The sequence below is a fragment of the Labrus bergylta genome, chromosome 17, assembly GCF_963930695.1.
Source record: "Labrus bergylta chromosome 17, fLabBer1.1, whole genome shotgun sequence".
NCBI lineage: Eukaryota > Metazoa > Chordata > Actinopteri > Labriformes > Labridae > Labrus > Labrus bergylta.
In genome coordinates, this window is record NC_089211.1 from 19,697,432 (window position 1) to 19,718,541 (window position 21,110).

The following is a 21,110-nucleotide window of genomic DNA, read 5'->3' on the forward strand; positions in this document are numbered from 1 at the left end:
CTTTTATAAATTAAATTTAAGAACTATAAGCAGCAGTTTCCTTCTGATTTCAATATTATTCTCCTCTCCTCACCCTGTGTTTACCCTCCTCCGCAGCTTGGAGCAGCGTAACCTGGACCTGGAGACTGAAATGGTGAACCTCCACGAAGAGCTGGACCAGGAGAGGAAGAAATACACGATGGCCGAGATCAAGCTGCGCAACGCCGAGCGCGCCAAGGATGACGCCGAGAAGAGAAATCAGATGCTGCAGAAAGAGATGGAACAGTTTTTCTCCACGTTTAGTGACCTCACTGCAACTGGCAACACCACTGTGACCGACCCCCGCCGACCTGATCGGAACAACCCCATCTGGATACAGTGAGGGAAGAGCGAGGAGCTTTGACTGAAGACTGAAAACTGTTTAATTAAATGATGTGAAGAAGATGAGGGCTCCAAACAGGATTTGGCTGCTGGTTGTAGAGGGAGCGTTGAAGAAGGGAAGGTTAAAAGCATGTTTTAATTTAAGAATAGAAGGTGTAGGGGGCCAATGGGAGCCACCTGTATAAATGTAGACATCACCTGGAGTGATGCCACTCTGACATTATCTGTAAATACGGCATTATTTAAACAAAAAGTCACTCGGAGAGACTTTTTGACGTGTCCAGAAACTGTGTTAATCACTCCTCTGACTGGGGAAAGTACACCGTGGTTTACAGTGATACACAGAACTACTATTGTTGAAATGTTACTCCTGGAGCGAAAAAGAAGCGGGAAAAAAAGTTGGAAAGGATGTGATCAGCTAATAAAAATATCATGGTCGTAAAAAAGACTGAAAGAACAAAAACACTATCTTAATCTCCTTTTAAAATCCAACCAAAATCCTCCTATTGTTCCATGTTATTCGGTGTGTGCTCTTGTACATAGAGGGGAAAACAATGCAGAGAAATCACATGTTTGTAAAAAGGAATGAAAATAATACTTCAATGTGTGTCTGATATTTAAGCAAACGTATCAAAGTGTGATGTTTTCTATGACGACTCGTCCTTGCACTTACATGTTTCATGGAGTCTCAGCAAGGTGGTACTGAAATGTTCTGTGTCTCAATGTGTGTGCACCATTTCAAGTGGACAATATATTGTATATGTGCCTGTGCTTCTGTGCTGTTTCTTTTCCCCACCATGACCAAAAAAAAAAAAAAGAGAGCCTGTACTGTAAATATTTTATAGATAGTCGTTAGTTAGTTTGACACATAATCAGATGGATGTGGCTCGAGTTGAGTTGATACTGATTGAGGAATGTTTTTGCTCGTAAACATGAATTTAAAGACTTGCACAATGCGTCATTGGTTTGAATCCCAGAAAGGAAAAAAGAAAAAGAAACATATGTCATCAATTAATAAGATCAGGTAACTAATATGACTCTCCCTTTTAAGGAATGTGTGGCTCTTGTCACTCTTAATTCTCTTGAAATGTTGGTTTGTGTCTGAGATTACAAGTGAACTAGTAGAGAAGATTCCAGTAAACAGATTAAAGTATGAGCTGATACCGAGGACTTCAGAATCAAGTGTGAAAACAAAATTGGGATGTAAGTTAGAAAACATTGAACCACACTGAAACAAGTTGACTGAGGGATTATTAAAATGTGTATTGTATCAGTGCTTTGACTGATAAATTCATCAATACCAGTGTTTGCATTTAAGGCAATATCAGAGGCCGATAAACTTTCTGGTGTCAGTGTTTTTATTGTTATGGTACTGTTACTGATACCGGTACTGGCATCACTATCGGTTAGTTTTTTGATACTTATACTGATATCAGAATCTGTATTATTATTGTTTTGGTACGGATACTTATACTGGTATCAGAGTTGGTAGTATCCTGATAGGCATCCTTATCTCTATATCAGTGTTGTTCTGATACTGGTATCAGTATTGGTAGTTACCTGATATTGGTATCAGTACTGGTTAGTAGCTACCTTATACTGATATCAATACTGGGATCAGTATTGGTAGTTACCTGATGGTGGTATCAGTGTTGTTCTGAAACTGATACTTATTGGTATTAGTAATTTACTGATACTAATACAAACAGTGGTATCAGTATTGTTATTGTTTTCATTTCAGTATTGTTACTGGTGTTGGTCATTTTCTAATAGTGATACCGATAATGTTATGAGTATTGGTGATTTTCCTATTACTGATACCAGTTTTGGTACTCGTCTGATACTGGTACTGATACAAATAGCAGTATCATTATCAGAACAACTCTAGTTTTCAGCTCTACTGTAGTCTTCAATCTACCTGAAAAAACTAGTTTCAATCCTTATTCAGCTTTACATTTAGAGGTTCAAAGAGCGAGTTGTGTTTGTGGGTCATAACTGTAAAATAAAGGGGATGACTTCATCAAGTGTATCCACATGGACAGTGAGTGTCCACATGGAGGGCACAAACAGCCGGGTTTTTGGCTTCAGTAGCAAGATGTGAGTGCATGATGGAGCATGAGTCTTTGAGGGCCAGTGTACAATAAGTGAATGTCTGTAAAGTGACTGCATATCAATAAAGAGTGTATTTATGTAGCTTCAAACCAAACATCTACACCATGTGGATTTTACTGATGGGTACAATACAGGACACGCGTGACTGCAGACCTAAGCCGGACTTCTGCAAAAAGAAGTTTGAAGTGTGCAGAAAGTTGCCACAGGCCAGTCGTTCCCCTCTGAACACCAGGTCTCGTTTGAACCTGCTGCTGGTCAATGCAGGACATGAGGAATGTGCACATGGAGGGGGAAAAAAAAAGTGCCTGAACAAGTGAGAGACGGAGGGCGAGGAGAGCTCCTCATTTTGCGCCCTTCACCGGGAAGTAATAGGCTTAATCCGAGCTGACAGCGGCACCTCGTTCTGTGAATTCCACACAAAAGAGCAGATTATGGACACAGGGCGAGAGGAAGTGGAGGACTGGGACGGAGGAATATTTTCATGACATGACACTTGACACCCAAAAGAACTTTAAAAAAAAAAAAAAAAAAAAGACTTAATATGAATAAAAAGGCATTTTCATGTGAGTCCCCCTTTGTAATGTTCTTCACTGCAACTTTTCTTCAACATATTAAGAGACAAAACTTGAACCAATTTGAATCTGTGTGAAATTTAAAGGTATATGACAGAATTTTTATGACATTTTTTAAGATTATTAAATAATGGTGTTGTTTATGTGATCGAAATGGTCATCCAAAAGAGTCCTTTACCAAAAAGTGTCATACAAACAACCAAAGTAGCAAATTCTGGCGATTGAGAGGCTTAAACTATTTAAACTTTTTGTCATTTTATGAATTTACATTTTTGAGTGAGTGCTGTGTGATAATTCTTTAATTGGCATGAAATTATCCTGTGGGCAAACAGATTTTTATTTAAACATCTTACACTGGTAAATAATCAGAATATGTCCCATATATATTATATTACAGTATATCATATAAGATGTTTTTTTTTTTTAAATGTTACAGTAGATGTGGATGGTGATAAATTGATCTTGAACATAATTTTGAGTCTATATCAAAGTGTGTGTGAGTGTGTGTCTGTGGTTGTGTTTGTCTCTTTCAGTTCTGTTGAAAGTCGACCAGGATGTTCCCTTCCTCACGCTGAATTTCAGCTTTGATTGGCTCCAACGCCCACAGCGACACTTCAAGGATAGACGGTATGAATAAAGGATGGATGAATGGAAATATATTTCCTGAAAAAGTTTTTTGTCGCATTAAAAGTGTCTTTTTGTTCATATCCTAAAATAAGATGTCAACTTGTTCTACATCAGATCATTGGTGCAAGAAAAATAATGAATAAAACAAAAAAATGGACTAACAACCATGCCTACAAGTTACTCATATATAAATGTATTTACTTATTTTACCAAAACATTATCGTGGAAAATTCTTATCTACATTCATAAAATGACCTTCTAGTAGGCAATGAGGGCGAGCAGCTGTGGCTCATTGGAAGAGTCGGTAGTCTCTCAGTCGAAAGGTTGGGGGGGGTTTGATCATGTTGAATATTCTTTGGGGAAAACTCTGAACTCAAAATTGTTCCCGTCACAGTGAATGTGAGTGAACTGCTTTGAATGGTCAGAAGAGAAACTGCTGGAAAAGTCCATTTACAGAGTCGAATAAACAGACAGCTTAAAAGAAAAAGATAATTACACAAGTAAATAAGGTATGATCTAATATTTAATGTGAAGATACATAAGAAAAAAACAAAGAAAAGTGATTGTTGATTAAAGATATTTCAGTTGTGAGGTACAGTTACCTCATATAGAAGAAGGTAAAGTGACCACATAGGTCGTGAAATCTGACACTAAACGAATGTTATCATCTCTTACTGTCCTCTCCTCCTCCTCCTCCTCTAGCATCAATGTAACATCTGCTTCTTTCTCTCTGCTCCACATTTCTTCTCTCTGTCTGTCTGACACTTTGTAATGGTTGCCAGCTTTGAGACAGAGAGTCCAGCAGACCTGAGAAGAGCCTGAAACCTGATTTAGAGTCGGTGTAGATGGGACTCAGTGTCACTGTGACGCTTTGGACGGATGGTTCCTACTGAGAAATTAAGGCATATTGAATTGCACTTCACTGCAGGTAAAAGAAGAAATAAACATACAGCAGAGTCCAAGATCAAAGGTTTTGTTTATTTTCAATCACATACATATACTATTTTTACATACACAGTTCCTTTAAAATGTTGTGTTTACAGTAACAGCTTTCAGTAATTTTTTTCTTTTGCATTTGTTTTGACTTTATTTGAAACGCTTGAGCCTGAAGCTTTGAGATCAGCGTGAAACAGATACAATTTCCTTTTTTTTTTTTTCTTTATTATTCAACCTGACAATGTCAAAAGAATGATTCATTAAAACAGCACAGAGTAAAAGAAAACAAGAGAGAAGGAATCGTAAAAGAACAACATCACCTGATTCAGATGAGCTTTACAGGGTTTCATCTTAGTAGTCCACATTGAAGACTCCAAACATTTTGAGCATCACCTGACCTTTGCAGTAGCTTGCCTCCCTGTCTGAGTGCAATAAAGTGTTTATTGCATTGTTGGATTGTTGTTATTTACAATATGAGACAACAGAAAAAGAGTGAGGGGGGGGGGGGGGAGAAAACAAGCTGGGGATCACAAGTACTGGGTCCAATGATTTTCTGTTGGCACAGCTGAGTACAAGATGTATCCTAACTTCTGACATGTAGTTTAAAATTAGCAGGGAAAAAAAACATGGCTGAATGACAAGTCGGCCATTCCTAGATAAATGGCTAACAAACTTTCTAATCCTGGATTCAAGCGAGAACTTTTGAAGTCCTTTTAATTGTGAAAAAAAAAAATAGATGCAGGATTGGTAGTTGACACATTTCTAATTCTATGTGACTGAACATGAATACACACATGAAATACACCCAAACACATGACTTTACCAACGCTCCATCAACATTCTTGAAATCAATCCAACATGATTTTATTTAAAACGTCATCAACCTTCACAAACCCGTCGCCGTTCATTGCTGGTTCATTTGAAATCACACACACACACACACACACACACACACACAAACTGATGACCAAGCAGAGCAGCAATGACGTGAGTGAAACAATTCATTTTCTACATTCAGTGCGGACAACCCAGCTGTTCATCTGCGTTAGAACCGGATCTGCTTTAGGCGCATCAAACGGGACCATAAGCACCTTGTTATAACAACAGAATTGTGTGGAGGGACGTCTTATAAAAAAGATCTACAATTCACATTCAGAGAAAAAAAAGAAAAAAAAGGAAAAGGAATATGATTCAGTGGTTGCTCTGTGCGAAAAAACGTGTAAAAGTTCAAATGAAGTAGTATGGATCGTTAAAAATGCCCTGTAGATTATCAGCAACAGTAGTATTTGTGATAAAATCTTCTGTACATCTTCGAAACATAAAAGTCATTTTTCAAAGTTGCACCCTGTTTTGTTTTTTTTTGTAAAGATTGCCCTGGCCAGACCCTGAACAGAAAGCCAAGCTAGCTGTAGCTTATCCTGGAGACGCTGCCGTCAGGTACCCTTGTAGCTCGGTGAAGGTACTGTGAGTCTGTGTGTGGTTAACTGTACACAGGCCGCAGGCTAAGTAAGAGTGTTAACAAAGTAGCTATCTGCAGTTCTGTAAGAAAAACTGAGGGGAGGGATTGGGAGACCTCATATGTACAGTGAAGCGGAACATTTAGCCGGTTTAATGGGGGTGCTAAACCAGAGATCACAGAGAAATAGCTGGACGATCAAATGACATGCTAACAAACAAATATTTGAAATGTGCATTTAAACAGTGATCTCCAAACATCTCCTCGTGTTTTAACAATTCATGACTTAACATCTTAAGCAGGGGCCATGCAAAGTGCATGAGTATGAAAGATGGTGATGCTGTATTTATATTCATGAAATATAGCAGTAAAAATCAAGATAACTTGGAATCTTTTTCTCATTCTTGTTTAACAAAAGGAGAATGTTGTTGAGATCAACAACTCAGGGTGTAGTTGAGGTTTCTAGCGGCACAGTTTTGTCGTAAGCATGAAAATAAAAATGTAGTAAAACCCTAAACTATGTAACTGTATGTTAGTGAAAAATGTTTCAAATTTGGACATGAGACATGAGACATGAGAAACATCTCTGATTTCTGCCACACATTCTGTGCATCTCCTTCTCTAAATCTAAAGAGAAAGAGTGCATCACTGCAGCTGGGCCTTTGTAAAGTTCAATGCAAACAATACATGTAAGCGTCTGAGCGTGTGCAAGTGTCCCGGCTTGAGAATATCTGGCAACACTATTAAATGAAGATTAAATCTAAGAAATAGTGAAATTAAATTCAGCCTAAATATGCAAATGGTAGAAAACCGTCCATGTAATGTCATGTTAAACCAGCACAAGCATAAGTAAGTCATTCAATCTCAGCAAAGCAATTCGATTCTTTCACTATTCCAAGCTAAAACCCAAAGTTAAAGCACCAACATCAGGCCAAACTGTGTTTTCATTATTGTTCAACCAAAAAATGTTGGATTGGGGATTCAGATCATTTTAAGGCAGAAAAAGAAGAAGCAGAGGAAAAAATATAATTTCTGCACCAACAATGCTTCGTTCCAAAAGGCACTTGCCATTTTCAGTTCCACCTATCAAAATAAATAAGTCAATAAATATCTTCTAGCTACGAAATAATGTGAGAAAGACTGTTTCTAGTTCAAACAGAAAAAGGGTGTTTGTTTCTGTTGTGTGTAGTTAAATAATATTATTTATGTTGGAACAAAATGTCACATTGCTACGAGGTTAACACTCATCGCCCGCCGGTAAACTACAAACTGTGTGTTTTGATACTCCTTCAATAATCTATGTTTCAGTCAAATAAATAATAACGTTATCTTAATGGTGAACCCAACTGTGAAACAGACCAGCCTCCTGTGCCTACGAGGGGTTCATGTTACACAGTTCACCGCGTTTACACAGCGGCCTTTCTCTGATGTCACTCTCAGAGCGGGAGGCTAAAATGTTGACAACCCCTTACTGCTTTGTTCCAGGTAGCATGTCAGGTAAACGCACATATCTGATGGCAACTTGAAAGGACGTGGATAATTATAGGTATATGAGCCATATATTTAAAGTATATATAACTAGAAAAACATTTTTGATAATCCACTAGGAAGCGATAACTTTAGCATTCAACTACTTGCTCGGTCGGTCAATAAGACCGTATACGCAGAATGGCATCAACTCTTAGCTACAATAGATTTCATAATCGTCCCTGGAAATTATTCCACATTTCAAGCTGAAACAAAACACTATGATGTACCCTATAGCTAACTTTGTTATCAGCTAAGCTTAGCTGTAGGGTAACTGCTAATCTCTTAATGATATTATATTTCGATGGTTTAAAATATTGATTAAGGCAAAAACGCCAGGCTAAGATTAGCCTAGATTGTATCATTGTTTCGAAACGGACCAAATTTCAAGTTATAACAACAAAATATATGATAAATGATAAGCTCTGGTATATTACAGCTAAGTATAGTATTTAGCCACTTCCTAGCGAACATAGTAATAACATTGTAGCTAACGGTAGATTGCCTCATTGTTTCATTTTAAGCTAATTTAAATTTTGACCTATTAGCTACTGTACCACAGACGTATTTAGCATTAGCCCAGGTTAACATTATTGTTTGACAGTGTGACAGCAACATTATTAGAAGTCTAAATTCCTGTCCTACAGTAATTTTAGCTAGGAGATTGGTTGTACGCGAATGTGATCTGGTATCAGATGCTAGGTTGTGTTTTAGCTTGATGTGTCCAGATATGCCCTGATTTAAACTTTCCCCATCTTATTTTATTCTTCATCAGTGGAAAAGTGGTGGAAAAAAAATCATTTGTTAGAGTTTAAGCAGTTATTTGACTTGTAACCTGGATCGCAGCGTTACATTATTACAGCATTAAAGCCCCCCCCACCGACCGTGAGCGCCACATCAGAACAAAATGGCCGCTGTGTGAATTTGGTGGATAACATGCAGGGCTGTGGACCAGCCTGTGTGCTGGTGCAGAAACCAATCAAACACTACCAGGGGAATAAAAGGGAAATCACTGACAAATCAGACTTTTAAAACTCCTCTTAAGAAGTCTGAGCACAATCAAATAAATCACTCTACTGAGTGTACTGACCCTTTAAGTCCCAAACTCTGCCCTGACATTTACTCATCTCTCGATGGCTTGCCAGTGGTTAACACTCACACAAACACTCACACATTCTATCCTGTGACCAGACCCCTCCTCCCCCTGATGTCTGGATTTGAGTTAGCTCACATCTTATATAAACAAAAGTCTCTACACAGACTCATTTTAGCATACAGTGAGATTAGCATTGATTTAAATCTAATCATGCAGGACTACAGCAATAGGCAGGGGCAACTGAGGTGGAAAGCGGTGATGTGGCAAGGTGCGCTAGTCAGAAAAAAAACTCCCAGTGTACTGGCCATCAGTCCCACTCTGTGTGCCCATCAGCTGTACAGAATTACATTATTTACAAGTAGTGCAGGCAGCGTCGCTCAGGGTGAGAGCGACTACATATCCCTGCAGAATAACCACATAAAAACACACATATCAGGCAACCTTACATGGGGGTTGTGTTGGATGAGGATGAGGGTGTCTAAGATCAAGCCTTGAGGTTAAAATACAGCAGTGTTGTTACATAAGAAAAGGGAAAAGGGGAATGAAGATTTTATTGTACAGTTGTGATGAGCAAAATGGCCACCTTGCCACGGTGATCGAAGCATAAATGCTTTCGTTAGGAATTGGGAGACCAGCAGCCAGCCAATATGCACTTTACAGGAGATGCAAGTCTAAGCATTTGGTCGTTTTTGTTTGGATGCCATATACAAGATATGTGGGGTAATATAAGCAAAGCAACTAGAGGATCATTAACATATATCTCAGCTTATTATCTTCAGTTTAAATGCTGTTTTTGAATGACAATGCACAGGCTTTTTAGATTTCATCATTTCAGATTCTCTGTTTCCATACCTCATGTTTTTGTTCTTAATATATAGTAATTTGATCTTTACTCTTTTTTTTTTTGTGTGTGTGTATATTTTCAGTGGGTCATTTCGTTCGAGTTCTTCACCTCCGGAAGAACATGGGGTTGCGCAGGCAGGCGGCTAGTCACCTGCAACACCCCAGGGGTCCTGCAGAGGTCTCCAGGCTGCTGTCAGTGTCTGAGGCCAGGGTCTGGTCGGTGGACATGGAGGAGATGTCGTTGATGGAGGAGGAGGGAGGGAGGCTCTCGCTGCTGTTCACGGCTGCACCTGTGCTAAGGGAATCAACAGCAGCAGGGGGTTACAACGTAAAAAGAGACCAGAGGAAAGCAGCAGTATAAATACACAAGCAGAGAAGGTATTGTGCACACAGTGAGAGAAATGTTGTAGCTGAATATGTTCTGTGACACTGAGACATCAACAACATCGACAAAAGCTGTAAAAGGACAACATGATCACAGTGTGTTTGTAGTGAGGAAGGTGTAAGTAAGCTTCAGGGTCCGATGGGTTTCACAGGAAATCTTATCAGAGTCTGCAGCTTTTCAGCACATCCTTATAATTTGCCTAATAGCTATGCACATCAATATAAACCCAGACATGATTAGGATTGGATATTTTATGGTGCAATTTATTTTGTTTTGAGGGCTTTAATGTGGCTGGGCCTTGTCAAAAGCATTTTTCAGTTGACCATGTTAATGCCATTTTTTGCTCAGTCATTTGTCCTCTTTTTTAAAAACACCCTGACTTAGTCCCCATGATCTTGTTTTGAAGGCAACTTTTGTGATTTTTTTTTTAGCTACTGTGGCAACTTTTATTATCATTATGAAAGAGACTGAAATGAATACCTGTTTATGACCTTTAAAGGCAAACAAGACCATCAGCAACAAGATAGATTATGTCTATGTAGTTATTTTGATGCCTGTAACCGCTGCTGCAGGGTAGGTGTCAGACAAGATGAGTCTTCGTTTACATTTCACACTGAAAATATTCACACTATGTGACAACATTTGACTGTTTAAAAAAAGGATTTGTTTTTTCCAAGTAAGAAAAGAGATATATTTCCTATTTTGTCCACAGGGGGCACCAAAATCAACAAAAATGGAAATTTCCTCAAATGAGTAAGGTTAAAATTACTTATCGAGTCTAATTAGCTGTTTTTTTAAAATGTTTTTGTCATTCATAATAAGACCAAGACTTCATTAAACACAGCAGAAGTATTTGATTTCCATGCTTGAATTAACTTTGACAGCACTTAACGTCCATTATTGTTTGAGTATTATTGTACTTTTGGCAGCTGATAAGTCTCTTTAATGTTTTCATGGGACTAGCTTTGGACTTTAAGGTTTATTTCTGTCACCAAAAAAGTCAGAAGGTATCAAGAACTTCTGTGGGTTTTGACTTTTACCAAATCCTCACTGAGAGTCTTATGCTGCCCTTCATAGTTTTATTAGCAAATCAACAAAAACAGTCTGCTTTTCAGTATGATGTTAGCTGAAAGAAAACAGTGATTGAAAAGGATGAAGACAAGAATTAAAGGTTATTATCAATGTGAGAAAATCGCTGGAACAACTGTCGTTAGATTTGTTTCCAGGCAGGCCAGTAGTTAATTGATGTCCATAGATGACACCGTACAGTGCAGACTAACTGTAAATCTGATGGTTGTGTCTGCTCCCTGTTGGAGGTAATTGCTTAATGAAGACTGTCGGGCACTTGAGCTGACCCAAAACAAAACAGAGAACAAAGCAGGATTTATAGCTGGCATTAATTCCAGCAGGAGGTTTACTTACTGTAAACACATCAGAACCAAATGCTAAAAGTCACAGTGTGTGTGCAGGAAAAGTTTAATGACTTGAGTAGAAAAAAAAAATACTGCTAGCAAGAACGAATACCATAACGGAAGATTAACGACTGACGACTAATCTTGGGAGAAACTCTGACAGAATTTGTGACGAGATATTTGAACTCTTGCTCTGAAATAATCTAGCAGTCCTTATAAACCACTGCTATATGCCCTAATGTATGTTTTCACTTTTTTATATATTTCAGATATTCTCGTGATGAGTCGAGCGTGGTCATGTAATGGGAGTTACCGTAAAATTTCAGATAAAAGCCCATCCCAAATGAAAGCCTAGTCCCTTTCACTAGCCTGGTGTCGCTGCAAGTTTTGACCTATAAAGGCTCCTGTGAGTCTCCCGTTCAAATAGTTTGTGGATCAAAATAAACGATAAAAAGCTGCACGACAGAAAAAACAAAGATGAACTTCAACATCCGTCCGAGATAGACAAAACAATGCTCATAGGTGTACGGGCAATTAAGCAGGTGTGCATGCAGCTTTACAAAGTTTATATCCTAATTTTGTTCAAATTCAAATATTTGTTCTGGTGTTAGTTTACAATTTTATAGTCTTTCCCATCTTTGCTTTGCACGAGTGCTGTTTAAAAATAATAAAAGGCCTGTCTAATATTGATGCCTGTCCTAAATAAAGGAAGGATCATTTCATAGACTGAAGTGAATAAAAGCCCGGGCTATTACTTTAAGTTTTATGGTAATGTTTATATTAAACTGTATTGAAAATCTACCGTGTGTAAATAAACAAAGTCTATAGTGCCGGTCTTGTAATTGCTTAACGAGTAATAATTATGGAATAAAAGATGTTGAAATCTCCAACACACACACATGCAGGAGCACACAAAGAGCTGCAGGGCCGGTCTGCTTTCTGACTTTCATGTGTGCTCTCAGCTCGTCTGTTCCTCTGCTGCAGTAAAGACTCTGCTGTCTGCAGTGCCTGCAATGCCCTGAGTCTGCTGAACTCAGCATCAGACAGCCAGCCCATCTGCTTAATTACAAGTGGATGGCAACAAAAAAAAAAAAAAAAAAGACGGAAAGATGGCGGTGATGCTTTTCTGAGAGGCGGAGTGGGTAAAGAAGATGCGATAAAGAACAGCTGTTGCATTATGGGATGAATTCATCCTATTAGCTCTTTACTGATCTCAATATTTCAGACACATCTCTACCATGTTATCTTTCAGCTTGAAGATGCTTGCAGAAGATTACATACTGCATTTAAGTTTAAACTAACTGCTTTTACAATGAACTGCTGAGTGTGTTATTTTTGGCTCTGCTAGGATAAGAGAGATAAACGTTCATTAACCTTTTTACAAGTAAACGGTTTCTAAATTCTAAAATGTTTGAATGCTTAGGGAGAGTATTTTGAGGGGTAATGTTTATACTTCGATGAATTTTTGATACACACTAATTTAACTGCATTTTCACATGTGGCAGTCCCTCTTCTGGCTAACACGTGTTACTCTCTCTGAAGGATTCAACTTCAATAACTTTGAGTATGCGTCAAAATGGTCTTGACGTTTTGTTCTTGTATATTTCTGTATATTTTTTATATTGAATATCAATATTTTTTTACAAACATGAACTGAGTCTAGATGATCTATAGTCAATGTGCATACATGACTCCACACTGCCTCTCTGTGGCAAAGTATGGGAACTGCACCTGATGTTTTTTTCTTTTTTTTTGGTGCAGAGAACAAAAAAAACATCAAATGTCAGCTGCAGCTGTGGACTGAAATGTCCTGTGACAGACCCCAGAGAACCCCAAACTTAAATCAGGGACATGTTGTACATGAATACATACATTTCTATTTAAACAACAAACAAACATTACATGTTAATTAATTATGTCCAATAAAAAAACTATCTTAGCAATTCTTGTTGACGAAACCATTTAACAAATACACTGTGCACAAGAGAACAACACTACATGTTCAAAAACAGAGGATGCAAAAGACAGAGACGCATGGTCGACAACACGATGGGTTATTTAATTTACAAGTGACTCCAGTAAGGTTATAGTAAATTCACTTACAGAGCGATTAGGGTTATGCACTGAGAGTACCTGAAGGTGAAGGCTGTCCCTTCACTACGCCATTCTTCGTTCTCTCCTCAAAGTTCATCACCTCTTTGTAGATTAATTCTGCCAAATAGAGAAAACATATTTAAAACCAAACATATTGGTAAAAACTGTACATTAACCTGATGATTAAAATACAAACAAAATGTATGTAGCTGATTCCAATGCCCGTGTTTTTTTTTTTCATACTTCATCTTATTTCTTCATGTCTGTTTTTCAGAGTGCTATGAGATTTCATGAACTTAAATTGTTTATAATGTCAATATTCCCTAGTCTTGAAATGTCACTGGAACAAGTTCTACAAACTGCATGTCACTGGTCTTTTTTAACAGACGATGTACGACTCCGACTCTGCTGACATTTTATTTCATGCCTGACCATAAAAACAAATCAGAGATTGTGCTATAGGTCACTTCTGCCCACAGCCAACATTTTCTTTGAATCAGAGGTAAGGTACACTAGCTTGTCAGCTTTAAATTGATACAACACAAACAGATACACATTGGCTACTGACATCAGTGTATGCCGCATTGTTTGCCAATGGGCTGATGTCTGTAAACAGGGTGGACACCATGGTGCATTCCTCATATCACATCATACCGTGTTTATACTCGACAATGAAAACTGAAATGATCAAATATTGTTCCCTGAATATAATGACTTTTGTTTAAAGCGGTACTTTGATGGTGTCTAACTATTAAAGAATACTCATTGATAACTGATACAAAAATAGTTACCAAGAGACTTCTAATGTAAGCTAGCACAAAAAAAGGAAATGATAAATGTTTGTTTTTGTTTGATTCATGGTTTAAAAAAAAACGTTACTCAAAAACTAATCCTCACCTTTCCATTCATCAATGGAGTGTTCTCTTTCATCCAGCTGCTTGTCGTAGATCTGAGGCGGAGGCTAAAGGGGACGAAGCACAAACATTTAAGTTAATCTTACAAATCAGTCAGAAATTCAATTTAGGATTTGAGATTTGAAAAACATGAATTCATATCACTGGACGTATCACGGCAAGGTGCTACAAGTGACTTACTGTACAATCAAGTTTTTACCCCTTTATGTTATTATGCATTGAGATTGGTAGTATGTAGACGAATAGATTCAAATATGAGGTTAAAATATCCAAACATGAGACAAACATCTGACGGATAAATTCTGTATGAACACAAAGACATGCTCGGTCGGCTCATGTGGATAATGGAGAGAAAATAAGGCTATGACAGAAAACAAACAATGAGGAGTTAATTATCCTTAATCACATCAGATGAAGTCTTACATTAAAAAAGTTTGCAATACATTTTTTTTTTTTTTTTGTGAAGCACATGAAAATGAGCATAAAACAACTGACGGACAGAGAGATACGGTCTGGTGTTCTTTTCTAGCTACATTGCGGTTGTCACAAATCTGCTGTCTGTCGTCCACTCAGCCCTGCTCTTAGTGATCCTGCTGCACCATATGACACCATAACCACACAGGACCACCATAAACCTCTCTGACACGACCATGGTGGGACATTTTATCTTTAGCATTCAGCAGCTACAGCGAGACAGAAGTGAGGAATTCCTTCAAACACAAATCAATTAAATGTCTTTTCATCACTTCTCTGCTTCTAAACATCCTAAAATAAATGCCTCAGCTTCACACTGCAGTAAAACCCACAATCCCAATGCAACACTTTAGTCCAATGCAATATGCAAATTCAATTATGATTCTTTTTAAATCATGCTGAATGAGCGACAGTGCTGAACCAAATGTGTCAAAGTGTCTCAAATCAAACCTCTTCAGTCCCATTGAATTTGTCATTTTCATTGGATGTAGGGCGGTTGTTATTTACCATGGATATTTGGATGAGATCTCTGGCCTTCATCAGCATGAGATGACATTAGAGAAAGGGAAAACAGCAGAAAATGTGTTGAAAATGCCATTCACAGCCATATCATACAATCCACATCAAGTCTAACAACAATAACAGCATGAAAACCATCAAAGAGCTACACAGCTAAGACAAGTGCACAGTGAAATCCTCAGAGAATGATTAAGAACTACAATGGAGGTGTGGCATTTTGTAAATTATTCTTTTTGAAAGCTAGTATAGACTAGCCAAAGACAGCGCTGAAATTGGTCAGCTGGTCATGCATTCATTAGTGTATTGCTGCAAGTAGAAGAAGTGGTATCTGTGCTAAGTTAATGGAGCTGCAGATGGCGTTTTCCCAATCTCGCTGTCACCTCATACTAATGAGGCACTGATGAAGAAATTAGACTTCACCAAACGGACCAGAAACACCACCACCACTCTTACATTACGACTCAGAACAATGCACTAAGTCACTCCGTTATCAGTAGCAGCGAGAGTTAATTTTCACTGATCTTGAATACCACTCAGATATGTTTTTTTATAAAACCACATGTGAGAGTAAATGAAAATGAGATGTGAACAGAAAATTAAAAAATTAAATTAAAAAAATGCACTGATGCAGCCATTTTCACTGATTTGAAAGGAACTAGACTAAAAATGGAATTTAAAGAAAATGAGAGGAGTCATCAGCGTTGTTATCTTTTGTGATACTAATTAACATTCAAAAACAAGGAAAAGGAGGATTAAGGATTAGGCTGAGGACAATAATCAATAACACAGCTCTGCCAGAGGCCTACTCACCGCCTCCACCTCAGCTGGGTCGTACCACACGTTGATGTAGGGGTGCTGCAAGGCCTCGTCCACCGATATCCGTTTAGACGGGTCGATGATCAGCATCTTAGACAGCAGGTCTCTGGCCTGACTCGCTGTGGGTTTTGAGACAAACAGACAAACATCTGGTTGAGATCAAGAGGCATGAAAATGGTTTTCTTCTGTTTGTGTCACTTTGTGAGCCGGAGGGAATATATAAAAAAAAAAAAAAACACAATTAGGACAGAGGCAAGAAATGGATTAAAGAGAATAATACACAACAGCAGCTGCTTCAAAAGGGAAAACAGAAAAAAAAACATTTTCAGCAAATAAACAGAATACTTTCACAAAGGGAAAGATTCTGAAAAAAGCTCTATTTTGACTTTTTGTTATCATGAAGTATGCAGTGAACGTGGAGGAAAATGTACTGCAGATAATTCTGCTATTCCCTATCAACCACCCAGATCTCTCTCTCTTTTTTTTATCTAATTAAAATTCAAGACTCAGGCTTGTCCCAAATACTGTTTATCTCTGATTCATGCAAAATTTAGGTCTTGGTGCTATTTGTAACAGGATGATTCAGTCATCCTGGTCTTAAATAATTTATGGGATCTGTGAAATTACCTGCTCCCCCTGGTACCTTCTCTAAATAAAGACATGCGTATGTGGAGAATGTGCTGTATTTCAGCATCTCTTAAAGGGCCGGACTCTCTTAACCGAAGGGCCTGCCTGACTGATATGAAATTGAGAACCCTTAAACCACACACCCATGCTCTCCTACACACACTGACCCTGATATAAATAGCACTACAGCAGCACAGGACTCAAGGAAGTGAACTGTGAGCAGAGAGAGAGAGAGAGAGAGAGACAGATGAGCCGGCTTTCTGCCTCAGCATCCAAACGTCAATAACAAAAGGATGGTAAATCTGAAAAATGACTCCTCTATCGCTCTCCTCTAACCTTCCTTTACCCTTTATCTGTCTGTTTTTTTTTTCACTCTCTCCTATAGTAGGCCTCTTCTCCAACAATTCAAAAGTACCAAAGCCCCAAAGGATGTCTCCCTCAGTTCCTGCCTGTAACGGCACAAAACATTCACAACAGCAGCACTTTCAACCCGCTCTCACTCCCTCCCACTCTCTGTAGGTGCTTTTCCTTTAACACCATCACTCCAGCAGGGAGCAGACAGCATACAGCAGTGATTCATGAGAAATGTACCAGACAGGCGCTTTGATGTAAGGGTGAGGCAACATGAAAAAAAAAAAAAACATATTTTCTTATATCTCATTGGAGGGATTTTCCTCTTTTTATACCACTAGGATGAGAGATTGTGATTCTCAGTTGAGATGGCAGCAACATATGATGTCTTAGTTAACGCCCTGCAATAAATTTAATTCACCGAGGCTTGAGGGATACTGTTCAAAGACTTCATTTTAGGGAACACGTTTCGGTGTAATGTGTGAGCCCTGAAGGCAAACGAAAAAAGTAGAAGTTTTCTGAGGTAAAGGTTGACCATAAGTTTTTTATAAAGGACTTAAACTCAAGAGTCTGCAGACGTCCTGGGTGCTGTTTGAAGCTGTTCTTACAGCTAAACTGTAACATTAATATGCTAATAAGGTCTTAAAGTACATTTATATTAAAGGGAGTTTAATTGGTTTCGAATAAAGTGTTGCACCAAGACTAGTCAGTGGATCACCAAAGTCTGAAGTGAATATTCTTAAGACTGAACACTTTCTCTCATCACAGTGCTCATAGAGTGATGGTGGACCGATACCTGTCCAACAATATCGGTCGACTAATATATCATTCAGGTATGACTTTTTGTCCGGGCAGAGTGTAAATGATGCAGAGGTAATTAAAGCTGCTTCATGACTGGCTATATCATTTATTGAAACATTAAAGGGACAGACGTCATATTTGTGTTATGGTTTAAAGAAGCCATTAGGATTTCTATGAACACTAAAGGCATGCTTAGTCGTGTGTGGCGGTATGTTTTTTCAACAACCCTGCCATTAAAAAATCCTCTACAAAATTCTCTCGGTTGTAAATGTAATTCTGTCCAAGATGAGGGACCAACTATTCAGAAACACCTTATGTTGCGTCTTTAAATCAAAAAGATTCTATGAGTGGTATCATGGTGATGGTTTTGACTTTTTTTTGTGAGATCAGGCAGGAAATACTCCAGAGTACAGGAACATGCCACAGGGACACAAGTGTGTGTCTTTAAACACAGACGTGATAATGTTTTAAATGTGAATAATCAACCAATACAATGGAGGACACAGACGACTATACACTATACAGTTTAACACAGCTCAAGTGCAGGTCCAGTTCTCACCTTTGAGTTTGTTGTGCTCGGAGTCAGCAGGGAAAAGGCAGTCAGGGAACAGCTTGGGGAAGGTGAGGCCTGCGTACTTTGGCCGGTTCTCTACATAGTTCCTCACTGTGGGCTGCAGCTTCTTCATGAAGTCTGGTGAAGGTGTTCCCAGCTGCTCGATCACCTTGTTCCACTGGTCGATGTCTGATGTGGGGTGGTCAGGATTAAGGGGAAAAACATTTGGAAGAGGCAACATCCTGTTCACCTACTATACTAGACTCAGGCGTAATTAGGACAAGTTGTAAAAATGGTTGAGGTTCACTCATAATCATGTTGGATTCATGTCGACCAAATGAAAACAAAACAAAAACACAACATGGTGTAGTGGACGGAGTATCATTTCTAAGATGTGATCCCAAAGTCTAATTGCTTTAATGTGATTTCTGAACTAAATTAGGTTGTTTTTATTATGCCCCAACAAAGCATTACATCAATAATTTGTGACCAAAATCCTGTCCATTGATTATAACAATTCATTTTTCTTTTTCATTCATTTTCCTCACAAAATACCTCCAGTCTATTTTTTTGGGGGCTTCCTGGGAATTAATTACTTATTCCAATTCACACATTTATTTTATGCCTTGAAATCTGTATAAAGATCTATGAGTTTTTATTTTTATTTTTATTTTGGCGACCAATGGGGATAAAACAGTATGTGTCATCTCTTGCTGATGTTGTCCTGAACATGTGTCAGTAGTGTTCGTCCTGCTTTCAGGAACCTGTGCTTTCAAGTTGCGTTTTGGTCGTGTGCAAATGAACATTTAGTCTGACACCTACCTCCTAGCAGCAGTTTCAAGCATTAAAAAATAATGTATAGAAACAATCAATCTTGAGGATTATGGTCTTGTTTGCTTTTGTAGGTCATATAGAGTCACCAGTTTTAATTTTAGACTGTTTCATAACCATCTGAAAACTTCTCATAGTAGCTTTAAAATGCATTGAATACCCACTAGTTTTTAATTAATAAGATGAATCTTTCATGTACAAGTGGATGTGTTTGTGTTTGCATATATGGTAGTGAGGTGTTATCAGCCTATGTTTCCAGACAAATATCTCCTCTCTTACCCCTCCACACATTCCCAGTAACCCTCCCTTCCCCTTTTTCTCACACAGGCTGCCAGATGAGGCCGTTGGCTGCCAGGACCACCAGAGATCCCCGGTACTTCAGCTTACTGGAACGCTTCAGACTTCAACCTCTTTTTTTGTCTCTGTAGCACATTGGCCATGATCCACCCTGTGCTCTGTGAGGCATTTTTTTTTTATCCAGTAAGTTTCTTATCCATGGCTCCTTGGCAAGTTTTCGGATTCACTCAGACAGCTCGAGGTGCTTTTTCCAGTGTGTCAGTGCCAAACTGCATGACGCTCCAATGTGTTTGGAGTCTCGGAAAAGGGCCTCATGCACCTGAAGGAAACCTATCTCGTGAAAATGCTGCATGGTCTCTATGAAATTCAGGTTCACATGTGAGGAAGCAGGAGGCAGAAGGATACGGTCAGTCCCAGGGAACAGCACTGTCCCTCTTATTACCTCTCCAAAGATGCAGCCCACTGACCACATGTCCACTGGGGTCACACACAAACACACATTACCAACTCTTATTAAAACACTTCTACCTTCTAAATGAATTGCACATCGGCGTATGTTAATGCATTTTCATTTATCACATTCTTAATGTGTGTTAAAAGCCCTTGTCTTTATTCAGTAAAACCTAGAAGTACTTTTGTTGACCCATCTTAATCTCAGTGGATGTTACATTTATTTGGTTGAATTGGAAAACTGCCAACCTAAAAGGTTAGCCATGTGAGCCTATGGTTAATTTGATCTCTTAACATTTATTTGAACCGTTTAGAAAACAGTCTGTTTCTCTGCCTCTTGGCTTTATTAGTCTAAGCATTAAAAAAACATTTATTATTGACTGCAAAACACAGCCTGCTGGGCTATTACACATAATGCAGTTTATGTTAAACTGTGCAAAACCAACTGTAAATCATTTTTAAGGATTAAAATATTAGCAGCACTTTTAGTTCAATGAAACATTAAAAAATACGCTAATTTAACAGCACAAAGGCTAATAAGCATTTCATTTTAGCATCAACATCAACAACTTCTTGCTAATCTTATAATGCTAATGTTAGCTAGTTACAAATATCTGTGCAAAAGGCTGAAGATAAAGTCACACCACCAAATATTACATTAAGTTTAATACTTTATGGGTCCCCAGATGTTAGATCCCCCTAAGGACTGTTAGCTTGACTGTTAGCTTGACTGTTAGCTTGTAGACAGGCATTATGATTGCATTAAGATAAATAGACTGGGGCTTGTGTTTTGCTTTTTGTTGCATTTCTGTTTCCAATACAGACTGATTTATTAATTTCACTGTAACAGTAACTGATCTCATAAAGCAAGTGATGTTGACTAAGCCACGCCCACTTTTGGGTGAACTACACCTAGGTCACTCTCGTACCCGGTATTTTGTTTCATTATAAGTTCATCACAAGAAACAAAGTGTGCTAAATGTTCCTGTAGTGAGCTATCCATATTTAAGCCTAAAAGTATCCACTCAGCTTGAGTTCCCTTGCCATCTCTCTCATT

At 38.4% G+C, this 21,110-nt stretch overlaps 2 protein-coding genes across 13 annotated transcripts in view; one reads left to right on the forward strand and one right to left on the reverse strand.

Annotated features, from left to right (window-relative positions):
• Positions 1-5,116, forward strand: part of arhgap24 (Rho GTPase activating protein 24) — a 76,334-nt gene extending 71,218 nt beyond the window's left edge. For all 7 annotated transcript variants that reach the window (XM_020642982.3, XM_020642987.3, XM_020642983.3 and 4 more), the window contains one exon: positions 97-5,116. In XM_020642982.3, the coding sequence (XP_020498638.1) occupies positions 97-361 (265 nt within the window). In that variant the 3' untranslated portion in view covers positions 362-5,116. The remainder of the gene's footprint in view (positions 1-96) is intronic.
• Positions 4,629-21,110, reverse strand: part of mapk10 (mitogen-activated protein kinase 10) — a 41,826-nt gene continuing 25,344 nt past the window's right edge. For 3 of the 6 annotated variants that reach the window (XM_020642992.3, XM_020642996.3, XM_020642994.3), the window contains exons 9-14: positions 18,482-18,664; positions 16,138-16,262; positions 15,316-15,342; positions 14,318-14,381; positions 13,460-13,537; positions 4,629-9,819 (exon numbers count right to left, since the gene is read on the reverse strand). In XM_020642992.3, the coding sequence (XP_020498648.1) occupies positions 9,677-9,819; positions 13,460-13,537; positions 14,318-14,381; positions 15,316-15,342; positions 16,138-16,262; positions 18,482-18,664 (620 nt within the window). In that variant the 3' untranslated portion in view covers positions 4,629-9,676. Of the gene's footprint in view, positions 9,825-13,429; positions 13,538-14,317; positions 14,382-15,315; positions 15,343-16,137; positions 16,263-18,481; positions 18,665-21,110 lie in introns of all 6 variants that reach the window. The other 3 variants (XM_020642998.3, XM_020642997.3, XM_020642999.3) reach the window with 3 other exon arrangements.